General features: G+C 36.9%; 1 protein-coding gene across 4 annotated transcripts; it reads left to right on the top strand.

Annotated features, from left to right (window-relative positions):
• The first annotated feature begins 8,712 nt into the window (after window positions 1-8,712).
• Window positions 8,713-18,822, top strand: si:ch211-152p11.4 (regulator of G-protein signaling 8). Of its 4 annotated transcripts, none has more exons than XM_059350236.1 (6): window positions 8,713-8,893; window positions 11,873-12,403; window positions 13,460-13,509; window positions 14,415-14,548; window positions 16,252-16,418; window positions 17,956-18,822. In XM_059350236.1, exons 2-6 carry the CDS (start codon window positions 11,918-11,920, stop codon window positions 18,124-18,126), a joined length of 1,008 nt encoding a protein of 335 aa, XP_059206219.1. In that variant the 5' UTR covers window positions 8,713-8,893; window positions 11,873-11,917; the 3' UTR covers window positions 18,127-18,822. The 4 variants fall into 4 exon arrangements, with proteins under 4 accessions (XP_059206219.1, XP_059206221.1, XP_059206218.1 ...); XM_059350238.1 differs by lacking the exon at window positions 8,713-8,893 and adding an exon at window positions 9,005-9,350 and having other exon boundaries at window positions 18,037-18,822; XM_059350235.1 differs by lacking the exon at window positions 8,713-8,893 and adding an exon at window positions 9,005-9,350.
• Window positions 18,823-19,140: the final 318 nt, after the last annotated feature.

Below are 19,140 nucleotides of genomic sequence, written 5' to 3'. Positions count from 1 at the left end.
TCATGTCAACAGGCCTTTCTCAGCTTCCCCATGGTTAGGGTTAGGGTTTTTTTTCCCAGTACAAGTAGTTCAAATTGAAGATTCTCACAAATATATACCAAAAGGATTGAAACAGCCATGGTGCCCTTGACTATGTGAGGTAGAATTTCTGGAAGTGAACATGTGATCTGTACATATGTACAGATGTTCTGTGCTGGATATTAGAACTATCCAGTGATTCTCTGGAGGGGCAAATTAGGGCTAAATCAGAGAATATCTTTAACTTTACAATTGTGTATCAGTGTGCACTTTGATCTGGCAAGTGTGTGTTGTGTTTGGAGAAGTAAAAACAACTGAATAGCTTATTTTTAAAAAGCCATTATAAACCGTTAGCAGTTGTGACTGTTAACCTATATTTTAAAAACCATTGGCCACATTCAGTCCACTGCAGGCCTGCAACCTTCAAGTAACAGTCTACCGTTTACTACTCAGAAAGAAATAAGAATCTATAACAAAGTGCCTTTAGAGGACAGTAACAGTGACATTGTGTAAACTAAAATAACTAAATTACCATATAAACGTATATTTGGTAAGAAATCAGTTTTTCAGCTCCAAGCCCATTGTTTACAACTGAAGATGTAAATCTTCTGAACAAGACGAGGTTTTAAATATAAGCACTGTCTAGCCATAAATTCACTGTGGCCAAATAGTTACAGGGATGGTCAGCAGCACTGTCTATAATGTGAATTCCTGGATATTTAATGTTCATCTGTTGTGGTTCCAGTAATATTTGCTGTGTAATGAGGTAGCATATCACAGACGGTCTCAGCAGCATTTATGAAACCTACACTGTATATGAACTACAACTTGACAAATTAACTTTCTTAATTCCTTCTTTGCAATGATCGCCAACGCCTTTAAAAAGAAAACGCTGTGGAATACAGAACAGGGCAGGGTCAGATGGCAAGGTGGGGCTGAACGTTGGACCTCGTTTATTGTTTTTCCAACCTTCGACCATGTTCATATGACAACTGCTTTGACGACTGCATTGAAGAATTTACTGTTTGAGACCTCAAAGTTACCTAGCCACCTTGCTAATTCCACCATTGCTCTCCATGTGGGATAGGAAAGTGGGGTGACACTACTGTGCATATTCATTGGACTGCAAAACCAAGGAGTGTAGATGGAGGACAAGACGCATGGTTTTACTAGGCCGAGTGCACCCCATGAGCACCTGGGCGGAAATCATTCTTTTATGTCTGGTGGCGCCTGCTGTAAACCTCCAACATCACACCTCCAACTAAACTGCATGTGCTGTACCCCAAGAATATGAAGCTATTTGACCATGTGTATCTCCTCCTTCAACACTCCTTGTGCATAACCAATGCAAATACTGCTTTGTTTTTATGACAGATATATTGAATGATAGTTAGCGTTTTTGAAGTGGGGTTGTATGAAGTTTTGTTATCCATAGTTAGTGTATTACTCCTGCCTTTTCCAGTAGGTAACGTTATCGACATGGAAGCTAAACAATGTACTGCCTTACCTTGAAGAACACAGATGTTTCTAGTCTTCTGCTACCACGATCAATAAGTTTGGTTGTGTTATTATTTGACTTTGTGGCTTTGGAACTAACAAAAGTAACCAACTAACTCAGATTGTGGCATTGGGAGACCCGCATCCATTTGTGTCAATGGGGTCTTGTAGCTTTAAAGACAGCACAGATGAATAGAACTGCTTCGTTCCCAGTCAGTAAGGGCTGTCAAGTAGGGCAGTAAAATGATCTACTGTCGTTGCAATGGAGTCCATAAAGTAGCTAATTATGCTAGTGCATGTTATCTGAAGCCATTTATTCAGGTCTTCCTCCTATCCCCGGTTAGTGGAAGGCAGATCTATGGTTATATAATCCCATTGAGATGGTGTTTTCACAAATTTTATTTCCTAATCGTTCAATGAAATATTTAGCGCACTACCATGGAAGACACTGCTTTCGCTTCAGCCAGAAGTTGCATCCTTAGAGACAGACCACATTTAAGCCCTACCCTGACCTATGAAATCCCCTACCTACAGGGGGAAGAACCCATAACTTTCAACCTAAAACACTGAAAGAACAAGTTCTTGTGTTGAGATAGATAGCACCAGAGTTCTTTTGCAACCACCACTGGCAACCCATGTTGGATTTTTTGAAAGAATGCAGGCTGAAGGCACTGCTGGGTTTGCTTGACTTCTCAGACGGAGAGGTTCCCACCTGATCAGGACTTATTGCTATGGCATCATTTGTTTCATTTCCAGCAGATGATTTGTTGATATCACTGGTAAGGTGGGAAGATAAGCTGCACTGTGTCCATTTGAAAATTTCAACTAGTTGGTGGCGGTAGGAAAACGGTCCAGGGCACAGGTGGAAGGTTTCATCCTGCAGACGAGCAGGGGAGTGATGGATGGATTTAAAGAAGACTGTGAAAATAATATGCCTTAAATAAAACATATAAGAACCCTTATTCTCCTTTACAATATTTCATCAAAATATGCAATGATTAAGATTAGTGTATATGATGGAATAGTGGCATTAGATTGTGTGAGAGGCCACCTAATTTGGACTTTTTGAGGGAAAATTAATTCTGCGGGGGAGGGGGCATGCCGCTATTTTTTCACATTGCATGACTATTTCATGTCCTAGTGGAAAGCATGTTGACAGTAATTAAAAATGATATAACATTAAAGATTCTATCATACGGTATCTTCCCCCAGATGGTTATTTTTATTATTTGCTAATACTTCTATTTTGCACTGAAGTCAAGAGTATTTTTTGCATTTGGCAAATGATTGATTTTTGTGTTGTACGGTTTTTATTTATACAGACTAAAAGAATCATATTTTCTATATATATTTTTTAGTATTTGGTAATAACAATACCATTATCGCAAAAATACCCTGAAATATCGTGATATTCTTTTTGGGCCATATCGCCCACCCCTAAAGATTATGAATATGCATACGATTTTAATCTTTCATTCTTCTTTCATCAGCATGTTAGCAGATTCATGGAGCCTTGTTTGTTTGACATCATATGCTCCCAAATTTCACAACAAAAATTTCAAGTGATACATCGCCCAAAATTACAAACCAGCCTCAGAGGACTTTACAGTTTGTAAAGCATACAACACTCTCCGTCCCTTCACTTTTACACCAGATCAGGAGAGAAAACAATCCTAAAAACAAAATACTTGACACTTAACGAGATATTCATCAATAATCTCTATCAGTTTGACGGACAGCAGTAGTTCAGTAGCTGGGAACCACAGAGACAATCTGCTTTGTGAAATGCTGAGGAAGCTAATGCATTATTGAATTGCCAATTTGGCAGATGACAACAATAATCTGAGACTTGCTGAGTTACTTAGTACAATACATGGTTGTAGATTAGATTAGACCAGCTATTCTCAACCTTGGGGTCCCGACCCCAATTGGGGTCGCGAGATGATTTCTGGGGGTCGCCAAATCATTTTGGAAGTCAGCTCTGTCTCCACTTTTTTTGGTCATTTTGTGTCTTTTTTGGTCATTTTGTGTCATTTTTTTTAGGTCATTTTGTGTCTTTTTTTGGTCATTTTGTGTCTTTTCTGTCATTTTGTGTCTTGTCATTTTGTGTCTCTTTTGGTCATTTTGTTTCTTTTTTGGGTGATCTGAACTGTGCTTGTGAGATTCTGTTCAGTGAGCGGGGGTCGTGGACAACATGCATATTAAATTGGGGGTCGCGACTCAAAAAGGTTGAGAACTACTGGATTAGACAATGTGTTGAATGCCTCGAACTGTCCCTTAGAAGAGACCTGAACTTTCCTAAACCTGAACTTAGAAAAATGGTAAATGGACTGCACATTTATATAGCTGCTTTTCTAGTCATAGCGACCACTCAAATTACTTTTACACTACAGATGATCATTCACCCGTTCATATACAACCAGGATCAAACCACCAACCTTCCAATTAGTTAATTATACCTTTCTGCATAGGAGCAATTTCTATTGAACTTTTTATTTGGTTGTGAAGTCGGATCTAAATGAGTAGCTTTAAATACTTTGACTGGGTTCTCCAACATTCAGACTTCATATAACCATTTCACATGGCCTGATAATATAGTGCTATAAGTGCTTTTGAAAGCCGAGCAATAAAACATGTGTTTCTCATATGTCAGGTTCTATATCCTTAAAGTCCGGTAAAGCAAAAATATATAGGCTATATGAGATCTGAGTTTTCCACAGAAAAATGTGTTATTAAACACCCAGCCAATTCTAATCAGAAAAAAAATCGTCAAGTGTAAAAAATGTGGTTTTAAAATAGTGAAAAAATGAGCAGTATTCTCTGTTCTGAAACTATGTAACCTGATATCTGGTTTATATCTTCTCTGGTAACTTTCTGCTGCTGTCACACTGGCTCTCTGTCTCTCTCTAAATGTTCATGCCAAAACAATCTATGGACAATAAATCTGGTGTTTCTGTCTGGCTGTTCTGCAGTCCAGAGATCTGCTCTCATGTCGGGTCTCTGTGCCACAAAGACGGTTTATTTTAGGTTCATAAAACGCTCCAGAATTAGCACGTATGTAGGATATTACTTCAGACATTGTGACGGGATGTTCCCTCGCTATGACCGCTGACACAAGTTAACGTTAGCTCAGTAAATCAATGTCAGCCACCGTTGGTAAAGATACTTATAGAGTGTGAGGGGGCGGAGTTATGATAAGGAAGCTCCAGTGCTTCATCGAGCCATGATTTTAGACACGCCCCAAAAATCCAACTCAGAAATGAAGAAAACCTGTTTCCCCATTTCCCCAACTCCAAAACTCAGTCATGTTTATAGGTTTTTAAAAAAATGTATTTATTTATTTTGCATGTTTTCAGCTATTATTTTGTACCTTGTAAAATGTGTTTACATACAATTCTCTGATTTTACTTTACCCAGATTTTAATGTCCACATGTACTGGTGCAATAACTCCTGTGTGATTAAAATAAAATTCAGAATAACTATAAATTGTGTAAGTAGTTCTGTTGAGTATTGTATCATTTATCTTACAGGTCAGCTTAGCCTTCTTAATAAAAATACGTACTCTACTAAGTACTACGTATAATAAGTACAGCACAGTGTTTAGCAATCCTTTGTAAAATATTGTTCGGTTCACTTTGGTTCAGACTTAAACTATTAGATGGATTGCCATGCCATTTGTTTCTGACATTCATAATTATCATAGAATGATCCTAATGGCTCCGGGGACAATCCCATGTCTCAACACTTCAAGGACTGATCAACATGTAATTATGAGAAGGCAGAATGTTGCTGTTCCAGTCAATGAACTTCAACCAATTAAGTAATTCAGTTTAAGTCCATAACTGTTAAACTCCATTAAAATTCCTGACAGCAATATCCCTTCAGTGTTCATGACTGTGGAATGGAGTTCATATTTCAAATAAATTTGTTTATTTGAGCTAAACGACTTCAAAGTCTTGTTTTGGGCTAAGAAGCATAATTATACCTGAGATTGTTTGACTCATGTGGGTGTTGTTCATAGTACACTGTGTGATAAATACATTTAGAAAAAGCTAATGTTAGCTTAAGTTCATGTTAGCACGCAAAAGCACTCGCAAACACAATACTTATATAATTATTAGTATTTTATAATGCTTAAATTCAATCCATATATTCTATAAATCCAGGCTAACTCCATTACTGTAAGTTAAGACAAGGCTTTCTGACAAGATGTAACTTGTGTTGTGGTGGCATTTTGAAATAAATCAAAGTTGTGCAGTATTATGTTTACAAGCTTGCTAACACAGAGCTAACACTAGATTGCTAACTGCTACCTTGTCCTCTCTGAACTATATCAGCAAATATAAATGCTGACAAGGCAAAGAAAAAGCCTGACTGTTTCTAGATCTGTCAGTCCACATGAGGGTGAATGGAGGGTAAACTGATATAAACCATTATCAGTGTCAGCTGTGTGCTGAACTGCACTAATGTGGTGCAGAGTAGCACCAGCAGGGGTCAGTCTCTACTGGAGGAAGATGGTGACTGAGAGGGGTTCTTCATATACAGTCTATGGGTGAATAGCATTACTGAACTGATGAAAATGCCTCAGGCTCAGTTTGGGAGTTTTTTGGGTTTAATCTGAACGATAAAGATAAGTCAGCCACATCATACTCACACTAAAGGATTTGTTTCAATCAAACCAAGGTTGATGGTTGTTGGAACAGTGGTAAGGTTAACGATAATAAACAATGGGTTTTGTGAGTTTTATTTTGTTTCTATATACACTGAACAAAAATATAAACGCCCCATGTCAAATTTTAGAATTTTTATTTAACATTATGGTTATGCAATAAATGAAGCAAATCAAACAAATCAATATTTTTTGTTACTGACAGTTTCAATTAAACCAGGGGTGTCAAACTCAAATACACAATGGGCCAAAATTTAAAACTTGCATAAAATCGCGGGCCAACATTGAACAAATAAACCTTTTAATATATACCAAACATGTTTTGTTTTAACATTAAATATGGAACCAGCAATGCTTATAAACATACAATATATAACTAAATAGTGCAGACATGCAAAATCAAATTTAAAAAAAAAACACATCAATGTCATTAATTTACAATAATAATATAATAATTTGGTATTGCCTCGTGGGCCAAATAAAATTACACTGCGGGCCAAATTTGAGTTTGACACCCCTGAATTAAACTATTTGTGAGATGTCATATTTGACTTTGACTGAACATTTGCTCTCACTTTGTGATAAAAATATCAGGAAATATATCGTACATCGATATTCAGCCTAAATGTATCGGGATATGACTTTTTGTCCATATCGCCCAGCCCTACTTCACAATCATTTTTATTACCAACACAACTCTGTTGAACTTGCTCCATGGTACTTAACTCTGTTTACCTCAGGTGCTACTCCACACACAGCAGAGTGGGTTGACGGCTTCCTTCACTGGCAAATGTAACGTTACCAAGCAACAGGTTTGTATGTTGTTTCCACGCGCTGATAATCTGTATCGATCACTATTCGCGTTTCAATATTGACAAGAGTGACGCTATTTCCAAAGGAATTGACCAGTGAAACTCCAAACAAAACGTATCCCGATCAATTAGCAGCATGAATGGGGATCGAGCAGGTTAAAAGAGAGCCACAATCGACTTATAACAGACTAAATATATTCCGTTAACCCGCTTCTCTGGTCATAAACGGATCCTAGCCAGTTGCCAGGAGACGATTCTTAGGTTGGTGAAGTCATATGTGAAGACATGACCCGCCCCGCCGCCTCTCATTGGCTGAGCCATTAAACGTTCATCCAATCACAGCGAGGCTACGATTGACAGCATATGATAGCCAGTGGTGGAAAGTAAATTTACTCAAGTATTGTACTTAAGTACAATTATGAGGTACTTGTACTTGAGTATTTCCATTTTATGTGACTTAATACTTTTTACTCCACTACATTTTGAGGCAAATATTTTACTTTTTACACGACTACATTTAGGTGACAGCTTTAGTTACTTTTCTGGTCAGGATTTAACATAAAACACACACATACATTTAAAGTGATTAGATTTTTAACAGTATATTAAGTAATTAAATTAGCCCTATCTTTACAAAATTAAAACACTGCTTACATAAAAGCATCAATACAAATAATGTAATTATATATCTGGAACATATCAAACAATCTGTATGGGTCCCTTCTGCATAACAAGTACTTTTGATGCTTTAAGTAGGATGCTGATACTTTTGTACTTTTACTTCAGTAAGTTTTGAATGCAGCACTTTTACTTGTAGTGGAGTAATTTCCCAATGTGGTATTAGTACTTTTACTTAAGAAAGAGATCTGAATACTTTCCCCACCACTGGTTAAATCTTAAACAAAGAAATACATGTTGTCATCTTGCAATTGCATTTCCCTTTAATATGACTTGATTAAAAATAATGGTGTGATCCTGATTGTTGTTGGTTTTGCTAAATGTCCATTTACAAAATATGTCCATTTACAAAATATTACAGACTTAACATCGAGTATGTGACAGTTTTATATGAAGCCTCCAAAACTTTTTTACAAAAAGTTGGATTTTTCATTTGAGATCGGCTGGCTTCATTGTTTTATACTACCACAAAATACATCATATTGAATGTAGGTGTGCCTCGCATATATCAATTTTTTTTTAAATTCTTCATATATAAATGCTGCCCTTACTAGGGTTTGTCATATTTAGTTCTCTTGTAATGATCATTATTCTTTTCTCATATAAATATATTTATTTCAGAAAAAGATTGGCCTATTTTATTTCCTAGGCTTTGATTTTTTAAAGGTACTCCTGTTGTTATAGGCTACAGTATTTATGTTAACTTAAATAAATGGTTTCAATGAAACTACTTGTGACATGTAATATTTGACTTTGACTTGCAAAGGTGTTCCTTCTTGCTTTTTTTTTATTTTTTACATTTTTATTTAATTTTTATAAGAAACTACCTAATTTATATACCTGGCCACATTTTTGGAAATTCCCTTAAATGACATGTGTTGTATTTTGCTGTGCAATCCTCTGCAACCAATGAAAATGGGAGACCAGATGAGTGAAGTAAGAATAAATGACTATTTAAAAAAAAAAATAATAATCTTGCCATTGCTCCATCGGCGTTTCATAGTTCAGCCAATGAGAGGCGGCGGAGGGCGGGTCATGCCTTCAGTAACCTAGGAATAAAAAAATATCGCGACACCAAAGGACCCTAATGACGTGATTAGGAGTGTTTGTCTCATGCCTGAGCGTCTTTCTACTTTGGGCGTAAATGTTTTGATGTGGCTGGAGTTGCTCCACATCTGATTATGTTCGTAGTAACCTAACACGTCATGGCTATTTAAGGTGGGATGATTGTATTTCCTAATGTATTTGTTTGATGTTCAAACTCTCTCTCTCTCTCTCTCTCACACACACACACACACATACACGCACACACACACACACACACCAGGCTGTAGGAGGTTGTCCTCAAGAAGTCTCGACAAGTTCAGACAAAAGTGAAGGTGTGGCGCAGTCATGTCATGAGGAGGAGGTCTGATTGTACCGTTCAAGTGTCACGGGTGGAAACTTTAACACACTGTTCCTAATGTCTGTCTTCATTCCACGAGTCTTTTGTGAGCCGAAAACAAATTAGTTTGTCTGATCCGCACGGTGGATTTCGCCGTCTTTGGGGACCTAAGATCGGCTGGACCCGAACCTTGTGATTACTGAGGCTACACATGTTGCTTATGTGATCTGGAGGAATATAATTATCATATAATCTGCCATGGAGAGAGATTAGTACCTGCTGGACGAAGAGGTGAATATACTTCAGCGTTGGCACTCTGAATGTCTCAGTGAGTTTATTTATCAGCCGCTTGTTTTCCTAGTTAAGTGATGATCAAAGGTCTTTAAGGGATAATGCCATAAAACTAGTGATGGAAAGTAACTAAGTACATTTACTCAAGTACTGTACTGTTTTGATGTACATGTTGTACTTTGACTCCTCTACATTTAGCTTTCAGCATTAGTTACTTTTCAGGTCAAGATTTAACATTAAAAACGTGATAGTGAAGGGATTAAAGTGACATTTGTTTAAATTAACCCTTTATCAGGCAAAGAACTATATTTGGTAACTTCAGGTAATATTTCGAGAAAAAATGTCAAATTTACTAGATTAAAGTAGCAAATCTACAAGAAAAAAGTCGCAAATTTAAGAGATTTAAAGTGGCAAATCTGTGCAGATCTACGAGAAAAAAAAGTGGGAAAAACAACTTTTTTCTCACAGATTCACCTCTTTAAATTTCATAAATCTGCGCATTTTTTTCCTCGTAGATTTGCCCCTTTAATCTCGTAAACTCTTTTCTCAAAATATTATTTATGGGTTTTTTTTACACATTCTGGCTGTATGTAATATCCTCCAATATTCTCTAGGGTTAAAATTTGGAATTTGCAAGTATTTCAATGAGTGTCCTATTAAGGGTTAAACCTCTTAACAGTATGTTAATAATTTAATGTTTTTATGCTTACATAATGCATCAGAAATAATCATCAAATAACATATATGGGATATATAAAACAATCTGAGTGGGTTCAATCTGCATAACGAGTACTTTTACTTTTGATGCTTTAAGTACATTTTGATGCTGATACTTTTGTACTTTTACTTCAGTCAGTTTTGAATGCAGAACTTTTACTTTAGTGGAGAAATGTCACAGTGTGCTATTAGTACTTTTACTGCAGTAAGGGATCTGAATACTTCTTCCACCACTGCATAAAACCAATTGAAACTATCATCAAGCAGTAAAATGGTCCAGTGGTTGCATTTAGCACCAACAGTTTAGATCTGAAGTCGAGTGATAACAATAGCCTGGTTTATTTTCTCCTTTTCAGCCAGTAGCTGTGTATGAAACTGGTTAAACTTCTAAATTAACCAATTAATTAATTAAAATAACAATTAACAACTAATTTCTCAGAGAAAAATCACAAAATATCGATTGAAATCAAATTATTTACACTTACACATATATGTATATAATTATGGACAAATTGTTTGTATGCTACTCTAAACCTAAATAATATTTTTTCACTTTTCTATTTACAAAAAGCTAGTTCCACCAGAAAAATAAAAATATATAAATATTCATAGATAGGCAACATTTGAGTCTAAAGTGTCAAAATTCTGACTTACAGTATCATGAATATTTTGTCACATTTCTGACTTTGTAGGTAAATAAAACGTTTTACTGTACAAAATGTGAATCAAAAACTAAGTCTGAATTTTGACCAGACTTTAGTTAACTTAAAATTAAGTCATACTATAGACATAGCCAGTCACAGTCATGAAATAATAAGCTAAAATTATGTTTTGCAGGTAAAAATTCTAACTCAGCCTATATTATAGTAAGTAAAACATGACATAATGTCTCATTAATTTGACTAACCAGTAATTATTTCATTTTATGTAATTTGTCTGAGGTATGTATGATCCGAAAATTGTTAACACTCACAATATAAGGGAAGTTGTTTCCTGCGTTTGCTGTCGTTCAGTGAGTACAAACATTAAGGTGGAGTGATTCATTGTCTCGTTGTCCATATGTTTCTGTTTGACCAATTTTATTGCCTTCCCCAATTCTGTCAGGCTGAGCTTTACTGCAGCTCTGATCTCTTCTCAACCCTTTATCAGGAAAATAACTATATTTGGTACCTTCAGGTAATATTTTGAGAAAAAAGTTGCAAATTTACTAGATTAAAGTGGCAAATCTACAAGACAAAAAGTTGCAGATTTAAGAGATTTAAAGTGGCAAATCTGCGCGAAAAAAGTCGCAGATTTACGAGAAAAAAATGGGAAAAAAGCAACTTTTTTCTCCCAGATTCACCACTTTAACCCTTAATAGGACACTCATTGAAATGCTTGCAAATTCCAAATTTCAACCCTAGAGAATATTGGAGTATATTACATACTGCTAGAATGTGTAAAAAAAAAAAAAAAAAAAAACATACGAAAATAATATTTTGTGTTTATGAGATTAAAGTGACAAATCAAAGGGGAAAAAATGCGCAGATTTATGAGATTAAAGTGGTGAATGTGGGAGAAAAAAATTGCTTTTTTCCCACTTTTTTCACGTAAATCTTCGACTTTTTTCGCGCAGATTTGCCACTTTAAATCTCTTAAATCTGCGACTTTTTTTCTTGTAGATTTGCCACTTTAATCTAGCAAATTAGCAACTTTTTTCTCGAAATATTACCTGAAGTTACCAAATATAGTTCTTTGTCTGATAAAGGATTAACCCTTTTTTCTAATTCTGGTCTTGTCTTTTTTTGTCTTTTATGTTTTTGCAGCACTTCTTTTCCCCACCCTATTCCATCACTTCTTCTACAGCTACCATGCGCAGATTCAGCTCTGAGGGAAACCTCCTGGATCTTGATTTCCTCCCGTGGAGGAGGGTAGCCCTGAAGGACCCAGATTATGAGAATAAACGACAGTCTTGCACCTACACACCTCACACAGAGGAACATGGGCTCTATGGGAACACAGCTGTCCGGACCCCCATCATCCTGGAGCCTGGGGATTATCCCAGTACGGGGGGAAAGAAGGAGCTGACCAAGGAGAAGAGCGTCAGTGTAGAGGACCTGATCGAGCTGGCGAAACAGGACAAGCGCCACCTCGGGGTGTGTGTCCTCAATGAAGGCTGCAGGGCCTACAGTGATGGCCAGCTGGCCCCTGCAGCCCAGGGCAGCACAGAGAGCATGGAGAGAGACGATCTGCCTCCTATGTCTCCTACTTCCTCCTCCAACCCCTTCTCCTTCAAGCCCCAGCAGCATAGGCACCACAATAAACTCAAACTGCACCTCAGGAGTCTATTTGGGCAGGTGGGACACCAGTTCAGCTTCATTTTACACTGTAGAGCAGCATTTAGGCATTATCCTTTTAAAGGGTTGGCAAATTGTAGCCCAATAAATTAGAAATCTTACCAACATTACATTTCTGCTGGATAGTTTTTTTTAACCCTTTATCAGGCAAAGAACTATATTTGGTAACTTCAGGTAATATTTTGAGAAACAAGTTGCAAATTTACTAGGTTAAAGTGTCAAATCTACAAGAAAAAAAGTAGCAGATTTAAGAGATTTAAAGATTGCAAATCTGCGTGAAAAAAAGTTGAGATTTACGAGAAAAAAGTGGGGAAAAAAGCAACTTTTTTCTCTCAGATTCACCGCTTTAACCCTTAATAGGACACTCATTGATATACTTGCAAATTCCAAATTTCAACCCTAGAGAATATTGGAGAATATTACATACAGCCAGAATGTGAAAAAAAAAAAAAAACAACATACGAAAATAATATTTTGAGAAAAAAGTTAAAGAAATAAATGCGCAGATTTTGTGAGATTAAAGTGGTGAATCTGGGAGAAAAAAGTTGCTTTTTTCCCACTTTTTTCACGTAAATCTGCAACTTTTTTCAAGAAAAAAAGTAGCAGATTTAAGAGATTTAAAGTGGTGAATCTGTGTGAAAAAAGTCGCAGATTTACGGAAAAAAAAGTGGGATAAAAGCAATTTTTTTTCTTGCAGATTCAACACTTTAAATCTCATGAATCTGCAAAATTTTTCTCGTAGATTTGCCACTTTAATCTCACAAACTTTTTTCTCAAAATATTATTTTCGTATGTTTTTTTTTTTCACATTCTGGCTGTATGTAATATCCTCCAATATTCTCTAGGGTTGAAATTTGGAATTTGCAAGTATTTCAATGAGTGCCCTATTAAGGGTTAAAGTGTACATTTAAATAAATAAAAAAATATCTTAAATAAAAGCCACAGCTTGCCTGGAGCAAGGGTCACAGTGCAAATTAATTTAACTATTTCAATATATGTAATATGGTCTAATTCCATGTCTGTTAAGATCTGTTAACTATGATTTTTGTATTTCAGAGTCCTCATTCCTCCAACTCCAACTTGTCCAACACAGAACAAAAAGACAGGTAAGAATCCTATTGTCAGTTATTGTTGCAAATTGACATGGATATTATTTTATATAAAGTGAAAACTGTTAATATTCCTTCACCAAACACAAGACATGTAATTTACTGTCCTTAGAGAAACAATGGCTGTCTTAAAATGAAATCCATTTGATCCTGAGTCACTACACTGCAAAAACAGAAAAGTTGGGTGAACTCAAAATTTCAAGGCAACAAACTTCGATAAAATTTTAAGTTGGACAATTAAACTAAATATTTTAAGTTTTGTTTTTGAGTTTGCTCAACTCTGAATTCAGATTTTTGTCAACTCAACTGTAAATTGTACTAACTTATAATTTTACATTGTAATAACTTTTAATCCTTACTTCTGCTAACTTCTGCAATGTGCTGAATTGGCACGATTGTAACGCCGCTATGAAATGTCAGCTAATGTTGTGACCACAATTTTGAGTTAGCATTGATATGCTAACGGCTACTCTTGTAGCTGTAACAAGCAGCGCCGCTAGCGTCAGTTAGCCGCTAGCATCAGTTAGCCGCTAGCTTTCGCTAATGACCGAATTTCACCGATTTCCCGCATCTCACAACAAAGAAATAAGAGTTAGCAGAACTATTGTCCCTTGTTTTGAACCCCAACTTAAAGATATAAGTAACAACAACTCACCAACTTGTTTTTGAGCAGACAACTGGCTTCCTTTGTTAACTTACATTATTGCCCTAAATATCAATAATTTATATTTCCAAGTTTTACCAACTTAAATCACTGTTTTAGGCCAAAAAACACAAGTTGGCTTTTTTGCAGTGTATAAGATTGTCCTGTGGTGAGATGTGATGATGGCAGTTTCTTTTGGTATGAACTCCTCTGGATATACATCTGCTGACTCCATGTTCTTTGTGGTCCTGGTCCACAGCGCTACAGAGAGGAGGTCTCGTCTGCTCTTCATGCGTCAGTGGAGTCAGGTGGGCCACAGTAAGAAGAGGAAGTTCAGTCGAGAAGAGCTGGAGAAATGGGCCGAGTCCCTGAACGCCCTGCTGCTCAGCCAGAGTAAGTCTCATTCTGAGATATCAGATCAGTCCTCCAAGACTCTCTAGTTCTCTTTCTCAAAGCTGTTGAATGGCTCTCAATATGTATTTTATCATGTTATCATTTTGACAGTTCTAGGATTTTCGAGAGAGAGATCCAAATAATTCAGTTTGTTGTTGAAACTGTCTTTTCCCCTTCCACTGTCTTACTTTACTGTGACTTTATTAGCTTGGTGACACTAGTCTATGGACTTGAAATCATTGTTTTATTTGACATTCTTGCTGGAATCGGCCTCTCTACACACCAGTGGCGGTTCTACACAGGGGCCTCCAGGGGCCACTGCCCCTGTGAAGAAGCCCTTGGCCCCTGCTGTGGCCCCTGTGTGAAATTAATAATAATATGATAAATTAACGATGAACAACAGAACAATTCTTACCTATTTTTTGTTCAAACAATATCTCATTGTACACAAAAGGAACCCATAATGTGTACATTGTATAATAGTTTAATTGTGCAATAAAAGCTAAATATAAAGATCATTCTCACTGTACTGCACTTTCAAAATAAAAAAAAGTAATTGTGCACAAAACTTTGAAATGTCATTGTCGTACAAAAATAACTGTTAATGTTGGTAAGTCTCATTGTTTCAATCAATGGAGTTCTTCCAAATATGAGACTTTTAGTTAAAATAAAGGTTTTGAATGCTTAAATATAATTTTTGACTATTTTTAATGTGCCCCTCTGATTAAACACTGGCCTCTCCTTGGCCCCCACAGTAAAATTGGTCTAGAACCGCCACTGCTACACACAAAAGGGGTGGTGCAACTTGGCCTTTGAGGCCAGATAAAATCGCAGTTTGAAAACAGGTTTTCAGTATCTTAAGCATCATTCTGAGAGAATTGCCAAACATGAAAGCTACAGGACAACAAGATTAAACGCGGTGTGCAAATATGGCATGCGCCCAGTCAGATCATCACTTGTGTTAAACTGTGTGGGAGAGGTGAAGTAGACTGCCCTTCACTGGCTTCACATCTGTGCAAACTGGATGTTGCCTCACATTTTTTCACCTAAAACAACTCTAAAAAGAGCAATATCTAAGTTTAGTAACATTAGCTAACATTAGCCACCATAAGCACTTGGTCATAGCAGACCAAGTACATGTGTAGAAGCGTACAGAATCATACGTGTGTTTTATTGTTCACAATTTAGACTTTTAACTTGTAAGAGAAAGAAAGTGTTATTTCTGCTTTTGGAAGTTTCATAACATTGCTGAATAGGGAATCTGTGGGACCTCTCCTCTGACTTCCTCACATTAACATAATTTTGTTTGGCAGTTTTTCCTATTGAAACAGAGTTGTAGGGAGTCGATTGGTTTACTCATGCTTAAGTACTGCCATATGTTTTGGTAACTATTTGCTTTAGCTGTACTGTACACAGCTGGGCTGAGAACCACTCTGTGTGACTTGGCTTCTTATCAGAGTTCTCTCCTCTGCAGCTGTCGTGTAAATCGTGGCAGCAGTTAGAAACCAGCCTCTTTTTTAAGAAGTCAGTCATGTTTGATAGCTCAAACTAAAAGCAAGCTAGAGCTAGGTGTTACAATGACTCTGTGAATCTTTGCTGCTACGTGTCTGTCTTTATTTGCTGTGCCAGTGCTCTGTGGGTGTACTTTTGTAACATGCGTAATGTGACGTCACATCTTCTTTTCCTTCCTTCTTCTCTGACAGCTGGTGTTTCAGTGTTTGGAGCATTCCTGCGCTCTGAGTTCAGCGAGGAGAATTTGCAGTTTTATCTGGCCTGTGAGCAGTACCGACTCTCGTCTAACAACTTCAGTCTGCAGAGGAGGGCCAAGGATATCTGTTCCACCTACATCACACCAGGGGCTCCGCGGGAGGTAGACACCTGCTTTTACAGTGAAGCTAGCTGCACACACCAAAAGCTATGCATCTCCCTTCAAACACTGTGTGTTTTGGATGCTCCCTGTGTTTTTGGGAGCTTGTGGGGCAGTTGGAGTTAAATGTCACAGCATTTTATCAGTAGCTGCATCCCTGAAAAGCCTCTCCACAGAGCAAGGCTTTGACTAGAATAAAAATCAATCAATCATTTCAATCAATCAAGCAAACTTTATTTATATAGCACTTTTCATACATGTAAATGCAACACAAAGTGCTTTACAAAAAATAAGAATAAAAACAGATGCATGGTGCAGAGCCGCCTAGTCCCCCGGGCCCAGGGAGTCTCCAAGACCACATTCCCACGGGCAGACTGAACACACACTCCAGTGTGGAGGCCCCCATGAGGGAACACTGGAGCTAAAAGCTAAAAGACTAAAAGACAACAGGACAGGATAAAAATTTAAAGACTAAAATACGACAGGACAGGACAAAAACTAAAAGACAACAGTACAGGATAAAAACTGAAAGACTAAAAAAAAAAACAGGACAGGATAAAAACTAAAAGACTAAAAGACAACAGGACAGGATAAAAACTAAAAGACAAAAAGACAACAGGACAGGATAAAGACTAAAAGACAACAGGACAGGATAAAAACTAAAAGACTAAAAGACAACAGGACAGGATAAAAACTAAAAGACTAAAAGACAACAGGACAGGATAAAAACTGAAAAAGACTAAAAGACAACAGGACAGGATAAAAACTAAAAGACTAAAAGACAACAGGACAGGATAAAAACTAAAAGACTAAAAGACAACAGGACAGGATAAAAACTGAAAAAGACTAAAAGACAACAGTACAGGATAAAAACTAAAAGACTAATAGACAACAGGACAGGATAAAAACTAAAAAAGACTAAAAGACAACAGGACAGGATAAAAACTGAAAGACTAAAGACAACAGGACAGGACAAAAACTAAAAGACTAAAAGACAACAGGACAGGATAAGAACTAAAAGACTAAAATACAACAGGACAGGATAAAAACTAAAAGACTAAAAGACAACAGGACAGGACAAAAACTAAAAGACTAAAATACAACAGGACAGGACAAAAACTAAAAGACTAAAAGACAACAGGACAGGATAAAAACTAAAAGACTAAAAGACAACAGGACAGGATAAAAACTAAAAAAGACTAAAAGACAACAGGACAGGATAAAAACTAAAAGACTAAAAGACAACAGGACAGGATAAAGACTAAAAGACTAAATGACAACAGGGATGGATAAGAACTAAAATACAACGGGAAAGAAAATACAAATGATGTGATGAACAACTAAATAAGGAGATTTGAATAGAAAGCTATGGAAACTCAAAACTAGCCTTGAAGTTGGCAAACTTAAGGTTAAGGTGTTGGGCCGTAGACTTTTAAGCATTTTATTAATGCATATACGTATTTTGTGTTACAAAACGTGCAAAAGACACTGCAACTGAGCCTTAAATGTTGCACATAGTTACTGTGGCGTCTTGTTGTAGGTGAACCTGGACAGTAAGACCCGGGACCTGACCCTCCAGCTGCTGCAGGCCCCCTCTCACACCTCTCTGTCTCACGCACAGAAACGCATCTACTCCCTACTGGACACAGACTGTTATCCCCGCTTCCTCCAGTCCAACATCTACCTCTCCCTCCTCCGAGAGGCCGACTAGAAGCTCATGTTGATGACACACTTGGACTCACAAACATTGTAGACCATAAAACTATGAGCTGCTGTGTGGGAAGTTTGTTTAAAGTGTGTGTGTAATGCCAATAGTAGGAACACTGAGTCAGATTATCAGATTAATGTTAATATATCATATATGTCTGTGTGTTTGCTTCTGCTTCCTGTCTTTATGCTAGACTAACCTAAGACACAGACATGAGATAAATATCCATCATTTCATCCCACTTTTGAAAAAAAAAAAAAAAAGGTTTAACAACCTTTTGCCTGCTTGTTGGATTGAGTTTTGGGAACATAGACAGGGAGTTTATTGTTGCCCTCACTTTCACACGGGCTGTGAAACTATGCAGCTCTCATTTTAATCATTAAACGTCCTCCTTGTGAGCGGCTAATGTTTCCAAGGTTGAGTAAGCCCAGTCCGAGTTCTCTGCTGACGCAAAGGAAAAACAAGTTCAGCAAGAAAGAGCTGGAAAAGGTCAAGTACTATGTGAGTTACTTGTATGGCAAAGGTGGGAAACCTGAGTAAATGAACGAGGAAGTTGTTTTCCATCTGTTTCTCAATACTGTGCTTATTGTGTTCAAACAAGGCAAACTGTGATTTAAATACATTAACCTTTTATCGGGCAAAGAACTATATTTGGTAACTTCAGGTAATATTTCGAGAAATAAAGTTGCAAATTTACTAGATTAAAGTGGCAAATCTACAAGAAAAAAGTCACAGATTTAAGAGATTTAAAGTGGCAAATCTGCGCGAAAAATTAAGATTAAAGATTTACGAGACAAAAAGTGTGAAAAAGCAACTTTTTTTCTCCCAAATTCACCACTTTAACCCTTAATAGGGCACTCATTGAAATACTTGCAAATTCCAAGTTTCAGTCCGAGAGAATATTGGAGGATATTACAGACAGCTAGAATGTGTAAAGAAAACATACGAAAATATTTTGAGAAAAAAGATTAAAGTGGCAAATCTATGAGAAAAAAATGTGCAGATTTATGAGATTTA

Source organism: Centropristis striata, chromosome 14, assembly GCF_030273125.1.
Source record: "Centropristis striata isolate RG_2023a ecotype Rhode Island chromosome 14, C.striata_1.0, whole genome shotgun sequence".
Classification (NCBI taxonomy): domain Eukaryota; kingdom Metazoa; phylum Chordata; class Actinopteri; order Perciformes; family Serranidae; genus Centropristis; species Centropristis striata.
The sequence above is the reverse complement of the archived record's forward strand: the minus strand, read 5'-3'. Positions and strand labels throughout refer to the sequence as shown.

Coding starts and splice junctions, on each gene's coding strand:
- si:ch211-152p11.4 (XM_059350236.1), top strand. CDS start 11,918: ATGCGCAGATTCAGCTCTGAGGGAAACCTCCTGGATCTTGATTTCCTC. Junction 13,510..14,414: donor AACACAGAACAAAAAGACAG/GTAAGAATCCTA, acceptor CCTGGTCCACAG/CGCTACAGAGAGGAGGTCTC. Junction 16,419..17,955: donor CACCAGGGGCTCCGCGGGAG/GTAGACACCTGC, acceptor GTCTTGTTGTAG/GTGAACCTGGACAGTAAGAC.